General features: G+C 33.6%; 3 protein-coding genes across 3 annotated transcripts; 2 read left to right on the forward strand and 1 right to left on the reverse strand.

Annotated features, from left to right (window-relative positions):
* Positions 1 to 1205: 1205 nt before the first annotated feature.
* LOC121986318 (L-ascorbate peroxidase 3-like) lies at positions 1206 to 6073 on the forward strand. Its single transcript, XM_042540198.1, has 9 exons — positions 1206 to 1381; positions 2436 to 2560; positions 3706 to 3755; positions 4626 to 4691; positions 4770 to 4818; positions 5108 to 5190; positions 5277 to 5356; positions 5440 to 5542; positions 5665 to 6073. Exons 1-9 carry the CDS (start codon positions 1269 to 1271, stop codon positions 5854 to 5856), a joined length of 861 nt encoding a protein of 286 aa, XP_042396132.1. The 5' UTR covers positions 1206 to 1268; the 3' UTR covers positions 5857 to 6073.
* Positions 6074 to 9713: 3640 nt separating this feature from the next.
* LOC121987928 (myb-related protein Zm38-like) lies at positions 9714 to 10704 on the forward strand. Its single transcript, XM_042541629.1, has 2 exons — positions 9714 to 10029; positions 10215 to 10704. Exons 1-2 carry the CDS (start codon positions 9767 to 9769, stop codon positions 10516 to 10518), a joined length of 567 nt encoding a protein of 188 aa, XP_042397563.1. The 5' UTR covers positions 9714 to 9766; the 3' UTR covers positions 10519 to 10704.
* Positions 10705 to 12834: 2130 nt separating this feature from the next.
* Positions 12835 to 17559, reverse strand: LOC121986319 (la-related protein 1B-like). Its single transcript, XM_042540199.1, has 5 exons — positions 16819 to 17559; positions 16000 to 16739; positions 15833 to 15923; positions 13837 to 13908; positions 12835 to 13512 (listed from the first exon to the last, which is right to left on the reverse strand). Exons 1-5 carry the CDS (start codon positions 17251 to 17253, stop codon positions 13219 to 13221), a joined length of 1632 nt encoding a protein of 543 aa, XP_042396133.1. The 5' UTR covers positions 17254 to 17559; the 3' UTR covers positions 12835 to 13218.
* Positions 17560 to 21268: the final 3709 nt, after the last annotated feature.

The raw sequence follows: 21268 nt of genomic DNA on the forward strand, positions 1-21268 counted from the left end.
TTGCACACTCGTTCGATGCACACTCCTAGGTGATCTTCATAGGTCCATACGCCCGGAGTCTTCCTCGGCCCCCGATTCATTTTTAGGGTCCGGACACTCGGGGTGACTCCGGACACTCGAACATGTCAGGAGTGTGCACCAACCGAGTGTGTAGGATAACTTTTATATAGAGAGAGTTTTGAGATGCTATCTATCTTACGCCGCACATCTCATGTCCACCTATTTTTTTTTCAGTTTTAAATTTTTTTAAGCTTAATACTATAACCCAACTCCTAAACTCTAAAAGCAAAATTTGATTGGGATAATCGACAGCTATATGTATAATCATCATACTCTAAGCAACTTTTTATCTGCGTCAGTGCGCAACAGCTATTCGAGGTCCAAGCGCCCTCGAGCGCTTTTGTTCAAGTTGACGCAGAGTTGCGGACTTGTCCGTGCGAACTCGTCCGCACGCCTCAATTCAATTTTTTTTATTTTTTATTTTTTTAAAATTTAAAAATTCCTTAAATCATAAACCTTAAACACCCTAAATACACATATTTTATTCCACGAGCACCTAAACCTTTTTTAGTTTTAAATTTTTTTAGTTTTAAATTTTTTTTGCTTGAACACTATAACTCAATCCTTAAATTTTAAAGGCAAAACCTAATTCGCTTAACCTTCGAACTCAAAAAAAAAATAAACAAAAAAAAAGCTACATATGTCGTTTAAGGTGCTAGATCAATTTCAAATTCCCTGAGTCAAGTTTGGAATATCAAATTTCTATATATAATGACATGTATTTTTTATTTATTATTTTTAGCTCAAGAGACTTTGTTATTTTTATTGAGTAAAGTTTCTATGATTTACTTCTCTTTTAGGTAATGGAATCACTCTCAACGAGCCACCGAATTGACGATTTTACTAATAATATGGAATTTAAGATCCTTCTTAAAGACTCCTTTTAAAATAAAACACTTTATATATAAAAAATTATCCTTTTAATTTTTTTTACTCATACATAAATTTTTTTTGAAAAAAAAATCCGAAGTAATTAGTGATGCGTCGGATAAGCATTAAAAGAATCTTACAGTCTGGGTCTTTCGCACGAATCTTGACGTTGCTCCAGTTAAGTCTGACCCGTCAACCACGCTGGGAACCGTGCACCAATCGACTCTCATCCATTCGGTCTTCCATTTGCCGTAAATAAATCCATCAAATTCGCGAGTCTCGCCCACTCCCTCTCCAGCCAGGACCCTCTCCCCCTCCCTCTCCCCAACAAGGCAGGAATGGCGGCCCCGGTGGTGGACGCGGACTACCGCAAGGAGATCGAGAAGGCCCGCAGAGATCTTCGAGCTCTCATCGCCAGCAAGAACTGCGCCCCCATCATGCTTCGCCTTGCGTAAGTATTACTACTACTAGTTTTCTTCCCCTCGAACCCCCAAGTCAGCTAGTTTTTGCCGCTCGATTTTACCGTTCAGATGCATTTACCGCGTTCGAAGTTATGGAAGGAGTGGTTCGCGAGATCGATTGAGTTCAAACAAACGATCCCATCTAATTAGACGCGTCGGTGAATCTTTCTGTAATTGCATCTGAAATTGCCTACGAAGAAGCTGTTTCTAGATCCATATATTGTTGTTGAACCTGCGTGTACCGAATCATCTTTCAAAAGCTTTCTGCGATAGAAAAAGAAAATTATTGCCCGGCTTAGAGAAAGAATGCTTTCTTTTCTTTTATTTTTTTTTTTATCTATACCTCTAAGTATGCGTTGATTGTCTATAGAATGCTTGCCAAAATACTTTCTTCTATGCAAGGAAGCTCATTTTGGTTTCTCTATTGTAGTGATCTGACCAGCCTTTCTCATTCCTACGTTTATTAAGTGTTTTCAATAGGTGCCTCCATCATCGCTTGTTACTTTCGACTTTTCTAGATAATTTCGTTGGGCAAGCTGTTGTATGAATAACCTAACTGATTAACTACTATCATGTAGATTGTCTTGTAAATTTCATAAAAGCAACTATAACGGAGAGTGTTGGTATGATCAGGAAAGGAAAAGAAATACAAGCACTGATAAGATTGTGAAGTTCAGAAGCTGGAGCTCGGGTTGGAATTGGAAAATATCCTATGCTAATTATTTAAGTTTTCGTTGAGCATTTGAACAGGACAGAAATAGGGAATTTCGTATGTTAATTATTTAATGTCAACCTCTTGCCCTACCAATTGTAGTAAGTTATCTAGGATGTATAGATTTGGGATGGAAGAGAATTTTTGCAAATGGAAAAAACAAGAAAAGTAAAGTTTTGGAGATTGATTCTTACATGAGAATCACAAGAAGGTTAAAAATTGCCCTGAGGTCAAGAAATAAACCTTTTTGTTTAAAATTTTAAACTTGTCATTCTAATTTTATTATGTATTATGAAAGTTCCATAAAATAAGTCTTGCTGGTTTTCTTTCAGATGGCATGATGCTGGAACTTATGATGTGACTACAAAAACAGGCGGTCCAAATGGTTCAATTAGGCATGAGGATGAGTATACTCATGGTGCAAATGCTGGCTTAAAAATTGCTATAGATCTCTGTGGTATGCATCATTTTATTCTGGCAACAAAATTACTTATTTTATATGCAAAATGGCTTTATTGTTTGCTGGTTCATACTTTCAATCTCCAACTCTGTCTCTGAATGTATAAACTATTGTTTAAAAAATTAATACTATTAAGATTTAACCATATAATTAACTTTGATGGTTATGAATCAGTTTTAATATGTATTTAGTTATAATTAGAATAAATTAATAGAATACCAAAACATAGATTCTTCGATTACAGCCTCCATAGTAAATGGCCTCCCAAGACATTGTGGCATTTTTTTCACACTTCATGAAGTTCTTTTTATGCAGTGCTGTTATTTGATAAGAATCCGAGATGCCTCTTTTGAATGTGGTCTCCCAAGCACCTGCCCTTTTGATTTATTTATTGCTTTCCTGTTTAGATTTTTTGATTGTGAGTTGATTCTGACAATCTTTTGGAGTAGTTACTGATAAAAACTTAGTTAGAGTGAGATGCCGCGAGTTTGTAGTGTAAATTTCATGTGGGGTCATGTGACATTACTTTATTAGGGTTTGTTTGCTTACCACTTTAGAACCTATGTTAGTGAAGTCAATTTGCCCCAACATAGTTTGTGTAATTTGAGAAGAATTGTTAAGTCTATTATGTTTTGATTCTCAGATTCTGTTGCTGATGAATGCATTCAGAAATATATATTATTTTGTTGGTGTTGATCAATAAATAAGATTGTTTCTTGTGCATCATAACGAACTACACTATTTATGGTGTAATGTTCTTTTTAGCTACAGCATGAGTTTGATTTCAATTATTTCAGTCAGCTAAGTGTAATACTACTTGCTTGAAAGTCACTAAATAAGACAGAAAAGAATCTAATATTTGCAGCTAAATCACATGAGGTTCAATGCTATATTGAAGTTGTGAATATAATTCATATTGTTGTGTTGCAAAGTCAAAATAAAATTACTCGTTTATAACTGTAGGCAAAGAAAACATTTTTTTGAATGTAAGAAAATCAATCAGCAAACTCTAACAAGTACAATTGTGTTTGTAATGTAATTAACTCTGTTTTTTATTTAGATTGCTCTTCTTGGAGACTAATGTTTTCTAGTGCCATGACCTTAATGATCTCTTTCATTCTTATATTCAATCTTGTCATCAGAGCCTGTGAAGTCCAAGCATCCAAGGATTACTTATGCTGATCTTTATCAGGTGAGCATAGAACATTCAATTCTCTTTCATTTTACTTATAAACAGATTGGAGCTATTCTGATTCAATCTTTTCAAAGATGTATATGAGAAATATTTGTTTCAACTTAGATACGTGGAATATTGTTTTCTAGACAACTAATTGGGTTTTAAGCACAAATTCAATATGCGATAATGTAGTGTGCTTAGGAAAGTCTAAGTAAGCTAGGGATCAAGATTAAGACTGTTCTTAAGACTGCAATTTCAGATTTTTTTTTTTTTACTATAATAAGCTTGATATTTGGGCTCTTCTTCTAGGCTTTACATACCCATTTCGTACTGACACTCTACACTTGTATTCCTGTTGATCGCCTGTAAAAACTTTTGGAAATAGCTGTGTTGGGCACTTTGATCCACACCTGTGTTGGATAATTGTTTTTGAGGCTGAGTAATATGGATAATAGGTCATACCAAAAAATAAAGGAAACAATTTACCTGACCAAGAGTAGTAACATGAATTCATTTATCCCTTTCCTTACCGGTTGACAATTATTTTGTCTGAAATTGAAAATTATGTCAACTGGGAAAGCCAGAACATGAAAGTATTTTCAATGCCAATTTAGGCACATTGTATATTTTTCATATGCTATGGAGTGTATTCTGTTTTCTAACTTTGATGAAGATGGTAGATGGTGTGCCCAAAAATACTTGCTAAAACTGGTTCAAGAAGAAGCTACAGGGTCTAAGTTATAATGGACCACCCATATCATTATAAGGGCTTCTCTTCCAAGATCTGGGTCACTAAACATCACATTTCTTCAGACAATGCTTCTTTTTTATTTTCACATCAAATGAGCTTGGAACTGAATTTAACTCCAAATTCTGGAAATCCAGTTGGCTGGAGTTGTAGCAGTTGAAGTGACTGGAGGACCGACCATTGAGTTTGTTCCAGGAAGACGGGTATTGTGATCACATGTTGCTCTATTAGTCGTTGGTTAACAATTGCTTATCGGTGATTGTTTTCTTTTGTTGTACCAGGATTCATCAGTTTGCCCAAGAGAAGGACGACTTCCTGATGCTAAGAAAGGTTTATCTACGGATGTTTATTTCAATATAGCATTTTGCATGGAATGAATGATGCCTAAAGTATTTCTTTATTTTCATAATTTCTAGTGCTGCGTAAAACTGCAGATGTTTGTTCTTTTTATTATTCTATTTTCTCAGTTATGGTGGTTTCTATCTGCAAATGTCATATTGGAAATGAACAATTTTATTTGTACTTTTAACTAGCATGTTTCTTGCTTGTTGCTTCTGCTAAAGATAGCAAGTCATCACGTTTGCATTTGCATAGATTAACATTATCTCTTTGTTTGCAGGTGCACCCCATCTGAGAGACGTCTTTTGCAGGATGGGGTTAACCGATAAGGATATTGTTGCACTCTCTGGTGGCCACACGCTGGTAGGCATCACACCATTTTATCTCCCTCATCTCCATCTAATGATTGCAATCTCATGGCATCTCTCATACTTGATTTTCTCATGAAGGGGAAAGCTCATCCTGAAAGGTCGGGATTCGATGGTGCCTGGACCAGTGAACCCCTCAAATTTGATAACTCCTATTTTATGTGAGAATAACAATAACTCATAATTTATAATTGAATGCCAAGATTCCTCGGTTGAAAATCAACTTCTATTTGATTTTTAACAGTGAATTGCTCAAGGGAGAAACAGAGGGACTTCTGAAGCTTCCGAGTGACAAGGCTCTGTTGGGTGATCCTGAGTTTCGACGCTATGTTGAGTTGTACGCCAAAGTAATATTCCGTGAAATTTCCTTGAGAAAATCTCTTCTTCCTGGCTTCCTCCCTAACCTTGTAACCTTTTCAACATTTTGTCTCTGATGTTTGTGTCTGATGATAATTGTTTCTTTCTGCAGGACGAGGATGCTTTCTTCAAGGATTATGCGGAGTCGCATAAGAAGTTATCAGAACTTGGATTTACTCCACGAGGTTCAACTGCCAAGTCAGTTGCTGATAGTACCATACTTGCACAAGGGGCTTTTGGAGTTGCTGTTGCTGCTGCAGTTGTGATCTTGAGCTACTTCTACGAAGCTACTCGGAGAAAATGAAATAGCTGAAGTTCATATCAGGTTCTACAACTTCAATAGGTAATATATCTAGAATAAATTCAATGCTATAGATGTTATTAAATGGCAATAGTAATTCATGCCATGCTACATTTTTCGAATTCTATCATATAAGGCCATACAGTAATAACTAAGGAGATTGGAAGTCTTTGTTATTATTGAGACATCTGAAACTTTAATATGTGGAACTTTGTCTCAAGTTTATTCCTTTTATTTCTATTCAGAGATGTGTTTCGCACTGTTAATAATAGTGTGATTGGCATCTAGGATAAAATTTATTTTCATTTTTATATTTGATAAATAATAAATTCGACTATTTTCATAAAACCGTTTGATAGTCATTATTTGTTAGGATGAAACAGTCATTTTTTATTGTCTGATTTATTTATTATTTTGTTCTAACTTTTTAGCATTGAATAATGCTAAATATATTTTTTTAAAAAAAAATATTATATAGTAGAATAAAATTATGGATGTTTTTATTGTTAAAAAAAATAAGTTAAATTAAATAAACAAAACTCTTTTGAGAAAAGTTCGATAAAACTTGCCTTTACTATTGGGTAAAGAGCAGCCAGGTTTGAGTGGACTAGAAATTCAAAAAGCTAGTCTTTAACATTTCCACAAAAGCAATGAATCTTATCAGTTAGACAACCCTGTCGAAAATTGAAATAATTAAATTTTTGATTAAATCAGAACTGAAGAGGAGAATCATGAATTATATAATTAATAAAATTATTACTTTATGAAAGTCTCACTATAATGATAAAATTATTATTTTGTGATGTAATGATCACGAGTTTAAATTTTAAAAATAATTTTTTATAAAAAGTAAAATAATATTGTATACAATAAATTTTTTCTTAGGATCTCATTTAACGAGAGATTCGTATATCGGACTATCCTTTTAAACTTTTAATCTAATATGACGGGAAATTCGTACATCGGACTATTCTAAACTTTTAATCTAATATGACGGAAAATTCGTACATCGGACTATTCTTTTAAACTTTTAATATTGATTCGGTATAATCGAATTTAATTAATTAATTTAATCGAATTTTGATTTTTTTTTACATTGAGATCTAACGGAATAATTAATATTTTTAAAAAATAATTAATAATTTTTAAAAAAATAATAAATTTTTTAATTAACCGAATAAAACTTTTAATCCCTTCTCAAATTAGACATTAAAGGAAATATTATTGTCTTGATAATATATTGGCCTAGTTACTATGTTAGATCCTCTTGTCCATAAAAAAAAATATATCTTTTCTAATCCATAAAAAAAATGGATCAAAAAATAGACTATTTGTAATTGAGATCGGATTATGGTCATAATCCGATCGCAATTAGTAATGATCCCTTTTTGGATGTATTCGTCCTGATCTAAATTATAATCATGGGGACGAAAAATCCACGAAAGGATCGTAACTAATTACGACATGATCATACTCACGATTCAACCGTAATTATAAATAGTCCATCTCTGATTCATTTTTGTTTTTTACTCGGAGATTTGAGCTCAAAATTATTAACTTTTATTTTTGCTATTTTAATTTTGTATCCGTTATTTACTTTATGTTTAAGTACATCTTTTTATATAAACAATTTGGTTGATTGATATTTAGCTCAAGCAATGATCTAGTGGACTAAACTTTTATCGGTCTCTATCGGGATAAGGACATGAATTACAGAAGCGCATAACTTGGTTAGAAAGAAACAATGAAAAGACATAGACCTGTGCGAGTGGAAAGATAATTATGTCGCTGCGTGGCATAGGAAAATGTATTGATGCTACGAAATAACAGAGAATAACAAAAGTCTTACCTACCTCCTGCTCGTTTCATTCATGGGGCCACTTGACTTCTTATAAACGACATTTGGAGGATGAACCTAATCAAGTTCATTTTGGGGTCGGTCCTTCTCTTTATTTCACCTAGCTACAACTTGCCCGATACCTTAACTAGTTGTTGATGGATCTTTGATAAAGACTTTCATAAGTACCTAGTTATCGAGCCCAATTTACTTGTGTTAAGTGAATTAGTTAAGTTGTAAGCTAAAATTCAATCGGTCATCCACGAAAAACCTCTCATTACTATGTCTCAAATGTCTTAATCTCATTTCAAATTCTATATTGGGACTATAATTTCCTCGTATGTTCCAAGAACTCTCCTACTTCTTCTTCTTCTTCGATTCCTGTGTTTTAAAAAACCTTTTATTTTTAACTTTTTTAATAATAAATGAAGTTATGTGCTAATTTTTAGTTTCGATAGCTTCTTAATTTGTTAATACAAACAACACTAAATTATTGTTAATAAAGTGTCTCTTGGACTTGAAAAAAAGATACTAACATTTTTCATAAAAATCTACCATCACTGAACTTTGAGCAAAGTCTTCGATGGGCCACTAAAGAAAATAAAATTAAAATATATTTTTTAAAGAAAGTATTCCCTTAAAATATCTTCTAAGATTTGTGCCATTCGAGAATTTTGGACTTCATTATTTTAAAAAATAAAAATAAAAAGATTGATTCTAGAAGGAATATAAAAGATGTTTGTTGAAAAAATATACATGTTTCTCGACTAAATGACAAAAAGGAATAGACATTGACTCTATGGATAGGCATCAAAAACTAAAGGATACTTACCATCCAAAATTAAAATAATTTTTTTTAATTAGGAAAAAAATTATTGTACATAATTTTACTTTGCAGTGTAAGAAGCTATTTTTATGCTTTATAAAAATTAAAAAATATTAGTAGTAGTTGACTTGTGATCATTGTTCATGGGTAGGTGTTTAGGTCAAGATTCCCTCACTGATTATGTGTTTAGCCTTTTGCTGTTGATGTGGTGCATGCACTTATTGTGTTTTGCAATATTGTGATTTTTTTTTTTTGTTTTTCTACCAAAAGAGCTACCAATGAAGAGGGAGCAAGGATCTCTATATTTTGTAGATTGAAGGATGATCCATAATCTCATTGTGGTTAGATCATGGTCATAATATGATTCGACGATAATTGATTGAAATTTTCTTATATTTATCTTCTTATTCATATTGTAGTTTGGATTAGGGATGACAATTTCACCCGAACCCGATGGAGGATCCGACATCCGACCCGAATGGAGGAGGGTATGGAGGGACTATCAATATCCAATACCTGACCCGAATATCCGATTAAATAATATATATATATATATATATTAAAGAATTTTTTTTTCCAAAATCAACTTACTATTTTTGTTGATATTAGTAGAAGACTATATAGGTGTTTAATCTATTTTTTTAATATATATATATATATATATATAGGTTGTTAGTTTTAATATATTTTTGTTGAATGATAATAGTTGGATAGAAAGAAAAAAAAATTATAACTATAGAAGATATCCGATTATTTAATGGGTATGGATATATCCATCGGAGATCCTATACTCGATGGATATGGAAACGGAGAATATAGAATCCAACCCAAATCCAACCCATTGTCATCACTAGTTTGGATCGAGAGAGACGACAGACCTCCGGATGACTTCCGGCCTTCTATCCCAAACCAAATTATAATCTAAATAGAAATATGAACTCAAAGAAATCACAATTAACTACGATTAAATTATAATCACGATCCTATTATAATTAGAGTTGTGGATCATTTCCTTATGTATAAAAAAAATCCGATCTGATGAAGAGGGATAAACAAAGTTAACCACGGCTAAAAAGTAAATAATAATTTTATGTGCCTTAATTCTTCATTTTTTGTAATTAAAAAAAATATGGTTGTATAAAAATATCTATCAATCATTTATTTTATCTTCAAACTATAAACTTCCACCTTGAACCTTTAAAAGGCAAGGAAAGAGGTCTTCAACCTCAAGTAGGGAGTCAAACTAAAAAATGGTAAGATCTCCCTGCTGCGAAAAGGCTCACACCAACAAGGGAACTTGGACGAAAGAGGAAGATCAGCGCCTTATCGCACACATCAAGGCTCATGGCGAAGGTCGTTGGCGCTCCCTCCCCAAGGCGGCCGGTCTCCTCCGATGCGGCAAGAGTTGCCGCCTCCGGTGGATCAACTATCTCCGTCCCGACCTCAAGCGCGGTAACTTCACCGAGGAAGAGGATGCCCTCATCATCCATCTCCACTCTCGCCTAGGCAACAAGTAAGCATCTTTATCATTATTTTCTATGAACTTTTTTACGATAAATAATCAATCAATTAGTCCATCAATCAAATATTTTTATGAATTTCTATGAACTTTTCATCATAATTAAATAATTGAGCAATCATTCCTCAATCAGATATTTAATGATAGTCTTTTTAATTTTTTCCTTAAAAAATATATAGGTGGTCATTGATAGCAGGGAGATTGCCGGGGAGGACCGACAACGAGATCAAGAACTACTGGAACACACACATCAAGAGAAAGCTACTAAGCAAGGGAGTGGACCCGAGCACACACCGGCCGATTATTGATGCAACTTGTGAGAGGAGCGAGGAGAAGGCGTGGCGGTCGGAGGAGGCACCGAGATGTCCTGACCTCAACTTGGAGCTGTGCATGGGCCTTCCGAGCTTTCAGCAAGAACCTAAGTGCGTTGTGCCGAGCAACACTACATTAGACTATAGAAGGAATCTTCAGATGATCAAGTAGTAGACTTTAAAAAGTGTATGCGTGTTTTTATAAAGAGGAAAAAAATAGAGAAAATTGTGTTTAATTTGCAAGATAAATAAGTTTGTGATAAGAGAAGAGAGGGATGAGAATTCGCTTTCTCCTCTTTTATGTTTTCGTTTTTTTTGTTGTTACAATTATGAGAAGATAAAGTAGTACAATTGTGGATGTTTGGGTAGTCTGCTAAAAGCTTTACAGTTGCATCATGCTTAGGGGCTATATCAATTTCTATTAATTCGGTAAAAGGTGAAATCCGGGATTCAATCCTTGCTTAATTTTATAAACCTATTGATAATCAACTCGGCTATCTAAGCTATATCAATTTATATTAAGAAGATATGGTATTGTCATTTCACTAAGATGAAGAGGGTGCCCATTGGTAGTCGACAACCCTACCCTATGTTTTGGCTTCCTCTCATTTCATTTTATGAAATCACTAAGTTTATATATCGTCAATAAAGAGGCCCTCCATGGTGAATTTTTGTGGAGGGATAGTCTATGGAAATCGAGTTGATCTTCCTTACTAAGGGTGGTTGGCAATCAATCCTACTTGTTGGCTTCCCCTTAGCAACATTAATTAATAATAAACATATAATTGATTGATTGTTCTCGAAATTGATAGATAGGCTAATTAAATTCCATTTCTATTGACTTCTTAAAAATCAAGTCAGCTACATGTGCTTTCATATTCAGATGCAAAACTACCAGAGTGTGAAATGAAGATTTGATTTGTAGAGCAAAATCAGAAAGGGAAACTTTTGATGGATGAGAAGAATCTTCGTTCAAAATGTTGAATAGTATATCATCAAATCCATCTTTTTCAAATTTGAAGTAGAGAGTTGATTGAACTTGTCAATAAATGGAGGACTAATTAAAATTTGAGTGTTTCTATAGATATCACTCGATAACCCCAAACATGTTGCCTCAAGTAAACAAGGGAAACACTCTTATGATGCTCGACATGCATGCAGCATTGTCATGCCTAGACTATCCGCCTGTTTTGATAAGAATTAGCTATAACCTGATCACTACACCAACCCAAAATGTCAAAGGAAAGCAATTCAACATGTTGCTCTCAACACAACAGTGGGCATGATCAAGAACAAATTAACCAGATACATGCATCATGTGGTGCTCACAACCTGCTCGATCACTGTCAGGGATCATCAAATGGCACTTGGATGGACACGCGAATTGTTCGAGTTGCTTCTGAATCTGGTAAATGGTCGATAAACCCCATCGACTCGTGCATCGCCGTTTTGTTTTATCTGGAAAACTATAAAACTGCATCTGCAAACTTGAATGATCCCGGTGCTCATTTTTCTAGCACAAGGATTGACAACTGCAGGGAAGTCATGGCTGGAGTAAGGACCCAGACAGAAGGGGATACACACAAGGAAAACATGGCATTAAAGGTCTGGTGATGAATGCATTAGCACTGAGTGATGACAGAATGCTGGGATATGGCTTGAAAAGTCCTGTTGCTGATTTTTCCAAAGCATAAGGGTGAAAGAGCTATGAGAATGCGACATTGTAGAAGGTTGGTGATAACCAGAGGTTCCCATTTCATACTGAGAATCTTGATGATAACTAAGGCAAGTTCAGCTACATGAAGAAATTTGAATTGTGCCGGAAATGTAATGGGATGACCGAATAATAGTAAGTTATCAATGAGGAGTCCTTTTCCAATGGAAACTACAATACCAGATGTCTCAAAGGATAAAGACAACCGAAAAACTAAACTGAGTCAAATCAAAATTTTCTTATTCAATAGGGGAGAATAAAATCATATGTAATATGTGTTTTATTTTAAAAATAATAGTTTTTTGTTTTATTTTTAAGTATCTGAAAACATAAGCATTTAAAAATCTTACATATATAGGTATTTTCAAAATAATTTTTTATTTAATTAGTTATATAATTCTAAATAGGACATTTATTTAAAATAATAACATTGTATAAAATAATTACAGCTTAAATATTATTTTTATTCATCACTATACAAGAGATAGTGAAGCTATTTTAGCCTACCAAAGACAATTGGGTGAACCGAAAGGGTCAAGTAAGTGAGTTCACCGAGTAGGCCGAATCACGAGTATGTTAAGTTGACCATAACATATAATATTGAACTAAAAGTGTTTCCAACTCAGAGAACTGATACAAATTTTACAGTAAAAATAAAAGTGCTCACCAAAAGAAGCTTGGAGCTCGTCCAAAAATTACTCAACTTAAATAAGTCAATCAAAGAATATGATGCATACAAAAAAAAAAGTAATTCAAATAAATAGATAGATTGAATAATAATCCATGAATAAATAAATGTCTAAATAGATAAACATGTCCAAACAACACTTTATTCCAGACTAGTTCACATAAACAGTTTTGTGAACCTGTGTTGAATTATTTATCAAATAAGCAAAATTATTGGCTAATCATAAAAACAAAAGTTGATGAAGGTAGTTTGATAGAAATCCAGCTATCCCTTTTAGTCCAAATCTGCTCAAAGCATACCAAATTCCATGAAATCCAACGACAATGAATCTACCCACAGTAGTTTTATTTGCTCCCGTTTGAAATTTTTATTTATTTTAATTTTTTTGTGTTTTTTGGGGGACTTTATTAGGTAACCTTCGAGAGAGATAAATGTTGTTGCGAGGAGAATGCTCCAACAAATACTTTCTCCTAACTGGCAATTGATCTGCTTGAAACTTTGTTAATCGCATTCACAGAAGCTCCATCACGTCTTTGGGTATTCAAATTCTCAGACACTGTTCTACCAAACCCCATACCGATCGGACGACTAATATTGTTGAGTCGAGAACTAGAACCCCTCTCAGATAATCCAAGGTTCTGCACATGAGCCAGAATTAAATCAACGCTAGATGTATAATGAGGGCGAGAAACAATGCCATGTTGGTGTGGTGTTGAAGGAAGAATCCAAATGATCCAATCATTTCGTCGCCTTATTTTCTCACCCTGCAACACATCACATAAAGCATCCCATAAATCATAAAAGTATCAAGAAGAAAAGGGAGCAAATAGTTCATTGATGAAATTCAACTGTTTACTGAATCATAAGATTTTAGTAAACTTGGAAATATATCTTATGCGTATGAACAAAAATGATTGGAACGAAGAGTAACAATGGATTGTAGTAACAATAGAAGCATTTAATGAATTAAGAATAAAATCGCCATATAAAATTGGTAAACTATTTACAAGCTGGGGACAGACATGCTAAATATTATAGTTAAGTAGTCGAAAATTGCCAAACCAAACAAATTTAGGCATTTTTAATACCTGTATTTCCACAACAGTTGAACCTCGAAGCGACTCCAATATAAATGGTATGTCGTTTGTTAATTGTTTAACCTGCAAATATGAAGAAAACAGAGAGAAATCCGACAATCAAGACAACAAAGAAGACAATGATATGTTGGCTAACAACAGATATAGCATTAATCTTCAAATAATGCAGTCAAAATTCACTTCCGAGTTTTGGAAGAAATTAAAGAATCTCCCAAATATAAGTGGTCAGCTCAAGATTAAGAAAATAATGGTGCTACAATTACAAAAACTTAAATCTTGAATTATTTTCACCCGATTTTTATGATAATGAAAACATTTTGTTGTAGTTTAGCTATATATTTATCGTTGATATATAAATTTCAAATTAATAATTTTGCATAGAAACCATCTCATCATATCTTGATACCCTCCAAGCTGCTGCTCGCCCCAAATGTATCTATGCTAGAGCAACAACAGAACATGAGGAAACGAGATGCATGCATCTACATAACATTGAAATTTGTTGATAATATTAGTTGAATATTATTTTTTTTGAAAGATTTTTGTCAAAGGTTTAATTCACGCATAATCCATATCGAGTAGACCTTGTCGTTGTGAGAATTCTTAATTCATGAGTTGTAGGGAGGGATTTATGTCACCACAAACAGAGACTAAAGCAAGTGTTGGATTTAAAGCTGGTGTTAAAGATTACAAATTGACTATCCTCTGATATGACTTATGAAGTAGACATGCCCAAAGAAGGATACTCCGTGATTACAAGAGGAAGATACATAAGTAGCTGAATAAGCAGGATCTGCACCCATAGTTGGCAGTGGTAGCAATTGAAAAAATGGCGTGACAGCAATTGAGGACATGGTTTCAATTTGTGGTAGTTAAAGGTGCAAGTGGTTGTGCAGTTTAGGGGTTATGATACTGAATTATCAGAGTATCTTATGTTAGTGGAAGAAATCAAGTAGTTGTGCAGCTTGTAATAGAAGTGCGGTGTTGAAATATAAGAGTTTCTTATGCTAGTAGAAGATATGCAATTGCTGGTGTAATTTAGTGGGAGATACAGTGCTGAATGAAAGGAGTCTTTCATGTTAATGGAAGAAATGTTGCAAGTGTAATGTGTTCTATACATACACATACAAATGAAAGAAATTGTAGCTTTGTATCAAATGTGCAGTCCAAATGACAACACCACCTCCTTACTTTGGACAGCAGCACCAAACAACCAGTCACCAGATCATACGGTCCTTCCCTTACCCTCCCCTAGGGTAGAGTCAGACTGGGCGATGATCTCTATCTTGAATAAGTTAGATCACACCCAATTCTGTTGTTATACACTAACTAGAAAATGACCAATCTAAGATCTAAAACCTAAAGAGATCATCTCCTAACACATTATATCTTGAAGCATAATTAACACAATATGCTGTGTGAAACCATAATATGGTATGACGTCCATATCATGTTCTAGTAAAGATAAATCAGCTTTCGAAGTGGCACGACTTATATGAATCTGAAGACAGAAGTAAACTTATATGTCAATGTGAACCAACTTGGTGCGACAGTTAGAAATAATGTTTTGGTAACATGTGAACCAAATTCCATGTACATGCTTGAAAATTGAGAATAACTACATTCAAACTGTGAATGTGCACCATTCAAGATTCCAGGCATAGCAGAGTTATAAAAATTCCAAGTAATGTGACAAATTGCAGAGTGTAATATAAGATTCTAACCCAAACAATTTTCTGATAATGTGCTAGAAATCTTCCATATATATGCATGTTGAGAAAGAATTACAATTATCAAATCTTTCAGATTCAGCTAATTACACAATATTTGTGATACTGCACCAAATTAATGATAAAAATTTCAAGACTGACATCGTAAAAACATTATGAATTTATTAATGTCGGAAGTTGAAAAATAGCATTTAAAGAAAAAGTAAAATCAAATCAGACCCTAGAACAGGCGAGAGAAGTAAACACTAACTACTCACGCGATTAAACCCTGCAATCAGGGAGATGGGAACCCATCCCTGGTCATCCATTTTCTGTCTCAAATAAGTGTCCTTCAGCAAGTTATCAAAACTGCAAAGCAAAGACAACATAAACAAAACTAAGAGTTTCTGGTTAAAATATGATATAGGAGCGCAAAAATGATTACCTGAAGTAATATTCTATTTGCTGGAGTATCATGCTGCGAAAATGTTCCACCGGGGCTATGTACACAGTAGAAGGTATAGCCGGTGGGGCTTGATGATGAATAAAGGGCGCATTCCTCAGTGGATCAATTGGTGGTGGAGGGGGCATACCATAGACATGAGGAACATCTGAAAGAGAAGAACCTGGATAGACTATTGGAGTAACAATAGGCCGGACAAGGGGAGGCATTCCGATGAATGGAACCGGAGGAGGAGGCGGTGGTTGTTGAACAAACGACTGCGAGTAACCCCTCTGCTGAACCAATGGCATAGGCATGGGCATTAGTTGATCTCTGTTATTAAAACCTCGAGCAGAATTCCAGCTAACACCTCCTTGATGGAAGCCCCCGCCACCATTATTATTTCCTCGTCGGCTTCTGTTGAACCCCCCACGGTGATCATCCTCACCGTGGTGTTGTGTCGTCAATCCACCATTCCTATTGGGCTCCCAGTTGCTGCCCTTGCTGAGACCGTTGGGAGAAGAACCCGAGCCCTCTTCCAAAGCAATCGGAGTGATCTCTGGCGTGGGGGATTGTTGATGCGATGGTGATCCATTAGCCTGGGAACCACTGCTGCTGCTGCCGCCCCTCTTGATGGAATTACTTTTAGGAATGGATTTCTGACGAGCGGGAATCTCCGGGCTTCGATTAGAATTAGGGTTAGGATTGTTAGAAGTTGCCTTCGGAGGAGCCATCAGAGGGACCTAAAATGGCACAAACAAGAACCAGAGAATCAAGAGAAAATTTTCCTACAAAATAGCAGATCCGAAAATTTAGCATTACCTCGTGAGTAGTGTCCGATCCATCAGGAACAACCAAGGAGGGTTCCGAGGAGGAGGTCGGTTTGGCTATGGACTTGGCGGACTCGGAAAGCTCAGGCCAAGTGGCTCCCATCACGGCGCCCCCCTCGCTATCCCCGTTGCTCAGGACATTCCAAGCCTTCTTTCCAGCCGCATTGCCGCCGCTCCCCTGCTCCTCGGCTACCGCCTCGAGCGGCCGGAGGGAGGCGATCGAGGACGAGGACGAGCTCTCGGGGGCGAGATCGGAGGGCAAGGAACGATCTACGGGCTCAGGACGCGGATACAACCAAGGAGCGGTGGTGGCCGCGTCGGCCTCCACGCGGACGACGTGGCTCCAGGGGGAAGCGAGGCCGCGCCCGGCAGGCCTGCCAGCGGCAGGGGCCGTGAACGAAGAAGAGGAATTGAAGGCCGGCGACATGATCAAGGACGAGAGGTTTAGGATTCTACCGATTCCGGGATCAGGGAATCCCAAAAAACAATTGTGAGAAAAAAAATATATAGGCAAGAAATAAAATTCAATCGCAGGAAGACGATGAACAATATCGAATCAAAATGTATACGGAAAAAAAAGTTTGAGAAAATTAAAGGAAACAGAAATAATTGATCGCGAAAAGGATAAAAAAACAAAAAATTCTTCAGCAGATCTCTCTCTTTTCGCTCTCGCCTCTCTCACCCTGCATCGCTCGCGCTCTTCTCGCTCTCTCTCTCGCTCCCTTTCTCTCGTTTCTCCGCTCGAGTAGAGAGGCCATTTAAAAAACAGAGGAAAATTTTTCATTTTGCCTTTCAAAGTTTTATTGTTTTCTACATAATACTTTTACTTTTGAATTTGTCAAATTACTCCTCAGAACACTTCAATTGAAAATGGAAGGTCGTAATTCGTAAGCTTACGTCAGCAGCGTTTTCCTTAAAATCGTTTTTCTTAATTTAAACAACGTTTGTATTTTTAAAGAAAAAATTGCACATAAATGGTAAATATATATCTTTTTAATCAAATAATATATTTTGATTTCTTGCCAAATGTATTTAATAATTTTTTTATTACTTAAACTATGAATAATAAATTAAGTACTAATCTTGTGACAAGTGACGACTAAAAACAACCTAAAAGATATTATCTTTATTTTTTAAATTTTGGGAAAATTTGTATGTAGTCCCCATTGGCAAACACAACTTTGCATGCACTCCCCATTGGTAAAAAGCTTTCTTTTCACTTCCTAGTCTAATATACTTACCTAATTGTCCCTGATATTTTAAGTATAAAAAGTCTAAAAATGAGTATAAATCCTCTTAAATTCAGTACATTAAACTAAAATCTAGCATATTTTCTATCAAATTGAGTACGATTCTTTTTTCACCTTAATTGGATAGAAAATATACTAGATTTTCTTTGAATAGTACTCAATTAGATGTAAAATATACTAGATTTTCTTTAAATAATACTCAATTGGATGAAAAATATATTATATTTTTTCAAATGGTACTGAATTTAGAAGGAATTATATTAAATAGGAAAAAAATCGTACTCAATTTAATAGAAAATATACTTGATTCTAGTTTAAAATGTTGAATTTAATAGGAATTATACTCATTTTTAGATTATTTATACCTAAAATATATGAAGGACAATTTTAATTAAAAATATACTCGAATATACTATATTTTCTTTAAATGATACTCAATTGGATATAAAAATATACTATATTTTCTTTAAATTATGCTCATTTTTGGACCTTTTGTACCTAAAAAATCTGAGGGGTAATTAGGTCACAATATTTGCATGAGGGAATTGAAGCAAATAAAACTTTGCATGCAGGGAGTGGAAACAAAGTTTCTTATGAGTGGAGATTACATGCAAAATTCAAGTTGTGATTGGGGATTTTTCTCTACTTTACTCTTAAATTTTTATCAACTATGAAAATAAATTAAAAAATGACAACCCATCAAACATAATTTTTTTAGATCAACCATCAAGTCTCTAGGATGTAGTACAGACAATGGACACGTCTAAAATTTATCTTACCATGTGCCTGAACATGCTCTAGGATGTAGTACAGACAATGGGCACATCCAAAATTTATCTTACCATGTGTCTGATGTTCATGTACCTCTCTTTATGTCTGTGAAATCACACTAAAAATACCGGATATATATTTAAAGCATCCACATCAATTTCCTTATTACTATATCTAAAATTTAAGGTAAATAACTCACTTTATTAAATTTAGACAATCACTTTTCACTATACACTACATAAACTACCCTAAAATTTCTATCATCCTTAATTTTTTATTATTTTTTCTCTTTCTTCTATTTTTTTATTATTATATTTATGGAATGAGAGAGATGGAGTGGAAGGAGAAATTAAAAAGAAATATTATTTTATTTTTAGGATAGTGATTTATTCTCTAAATTTAGAAAATTATTATTCATCAAAATTTAAATTTAGGAAATATATAGAGTAGACTAATGTAAAGATTTTTTAGCTACCTAATCTAAAATTCAAGGTAAAATTTTTAGATAAAATAGGGTGCTCTTAAATCAACCATTAATTAATGAAAATTCATTTGTTATATTTATAGATCGTAAAGTGGGTCTAGCCTTCGCTACATCAAATTATTGTTCATATTGGGCTCTGACTCCGAGTAATTAGTTTTACAAGTTCTATATATGTATTCTGCTAAATTTCTTTTTCACTCGTATATCAAAATTTAAAATTGAAATATATTTCTTAAGACACAATTGCACCATTTGCTAACTAAACTCAAATTCTCTCTATTAGGTTCAGTTAGTTTTTGACTATTAAATTATTAGTTTAAAATATTTTAATTATTTAATTAAAAATAATATATTTTTAGTTGACCAAGATCGATGCTAATTAGTGAAAAAATATTTAAAATATTATACATAATAATAATATGTTATACATAAAATGAAAAGTATAAAGATAATTTAGTTAAAATAAAAATATTGATGGTATTATCAAATCACAATAGAAGATATTGCATTTTTTTTTTTAAGATTTATATTATTTTTATATTAGCGTTCATTTTTATATTATTATATTAGCGTTCAAAATTGAACAAAGGTTAAATCCTAAATATATCTTGATGACTAGATTAAATTAAGACGAAAATATTATTAACAAGTGACGTTATGAATTCCAAAATGATTAATTAACCTTAATGATGTATAAAATAGATTTAGTTAAAAAAAAAAAGGTTGACCATTCAAAATCTAGGGGTTTAAGGGACTAATCTTGTCGTGTATCACTTATATAATTTAAAATTATCCTCGTAAATGTAGTGTATTGGTAAAATATTTAGGAGAACAAACAATTCATATTCTAATAGAAATGAATACTCTGAAAATTAATCTTTAATTATGTCTAAGTTGAGATAAAGTTTAGACATCTGAATTATTCAAAATAAAAACATAGAATTTAAAATTATATACGCGTTGTAAGATAATTAAAGTGACGCATGCAATTAGGTCAAAATATCCTTGAACGTGTTGATTAGGTTTGGTTGAAATTCCTCGTAAACAGGGGGGAAGTTTGGAAAGTGTGAAGGTTTGATTTTGACCTTTCTTCATACGTACGTACTTTGACTCTTTTAATAAGATTAAATAAAAAAGAACAATAAAAAGGTATTTAAAAAAAAACATTCAATTAAAATTATTTTAATATTAAACGAAATTAGTTCAACATTAATTTAAATTTTCCTAGAAAAAAAAAGAATGTGGCAAAATTAAAAAAAAAAAGAAAAGATAATTACACCTAAAGTACTCTCGTCATTACATTCAAGACTAATACAGATAAGATAAATTATAATAACTAAACATTAAGTGGGAGGGGGGAATACGTGTTGCAGGAGATGATTTACTATCATATCTTTGTAACTCCTAGGAGTGTAAATGAATCAAACCGTTCATGAGCTATTCGAATCTCGATTCGATAAAAGCTCATTTGAGTTCGTTTAATGAGGTTCGTTAAGATAAACAAATCAAGCTCAAACTTCATAATATTCAGTTCGTTAGCTCGTGAACATGTTCGTTGAGCTCATGAATCAATCTTTAAATAAAAATAATAATAATTTTGATATTTTATTTATAGATTTTACATTCTACTTATGAAACATATAGATTAATATATTAAATTTATTTATTAGAATAAAATTATATATTTTAATAAGAATATTATAATTTTTTCTAAATATATAATTTAATTTTTAATGAATATTTAAATTTATAATTTATATTTATTAAGTTCATTTAAGCATAAAAGCTCGTGAGTCATGAATATATTCATTAAATAAAAATTCAAGAGTTCGACTTGACTCAGTTTGATTACACTCTTACAACCTCCTCCATAGGTTGAACCACGTCAAGGGCATGGCTGATAGAAAATTAAAATAAAAAAAAAACAAATGCAACGT

This window comes from Zingiber officinale, chromosome 5B (assembly GCF_018446385.1).
Source record: "Zingiber officinale cultivar Zhangliang chromosome 5B, Zo_v1.1, whole genome shotgun sequence".
In the NCBI taxonomy this organism is placed as follows: domain Eukaryota; kingdom Viridiplantae; phylum Streptophyta; class Magnoliopsida; order Zingiberales; family Zingiberaceae; genus Zingiber; species Zingiber officinale.

What these genes read in the sequence shown, in the direction of transcription:
- LOC121986318 (XM_042540198.1), top strand. Translation starts at nt 1,269, where the DNA reads ATGGCGGCCCCGGTGGTGGACGCGGACTACCGCAAGGAGATCGAGAAG. An exon ending in CCCATCATGCTTCGCCTTGC is followed by an intron (nt 1,382 to 2,435) that starts GTAAGTATTACT and finishes GTTTTCTTTCAG; the next exon opens with ATGGCATGATGCTGGAACTT. An exon ending in CTTATGCTGATCTTTATCAG is followed by an intron (nt 3,756 to 4,625) that starts GTGAGCATAGAA and finishes CTGGAAATCCAG; the next exon opens with TTGGCTGGAGTTGTAGCAGT.
- LOC121987928 (XM_042541629.1), top strand. Translation starts at nt 9,767, where the DNA reads ATGGTAAGATCTCCCTGCTGCGAAAAGGCTCACACCAACAAGGGAACT. An exon ending in CACTCTCGCCTAGGCAACAA is followed by an intron (nt 10,030 to 10,214) that starts GTAAGCATCTTT and finishes AAAAATATATAG; the next exon opens with GTGGTCATTGATAGCAGGGA.
- LOC121986319 (XM_042540199.1), bottom strand. Translation starts at nt 17,253, where the DNA reads ATGTCGCCGGCCTTCAATTCCTCTTCTTCGTTCACGGCCCCTGCCGCT. An exon ending in GATCGGACACTACTCACGAG is followed by an intron (nt 16,740 to 16,818) that starts GTAATGCTAAAT and finishes GTGCCATTTTAG; the next exon opens with GTCCCTCTGATGGCTCCTCC. An exon ending in CAAATAGAATATTACTTCAG is followed by an intron (nt 15,924 to 15,999) that starts GTAATCATTTTT and finishes TTTGCTTTGCAG; the next exon opens with TTTTGATAACTTGCTGAAGG.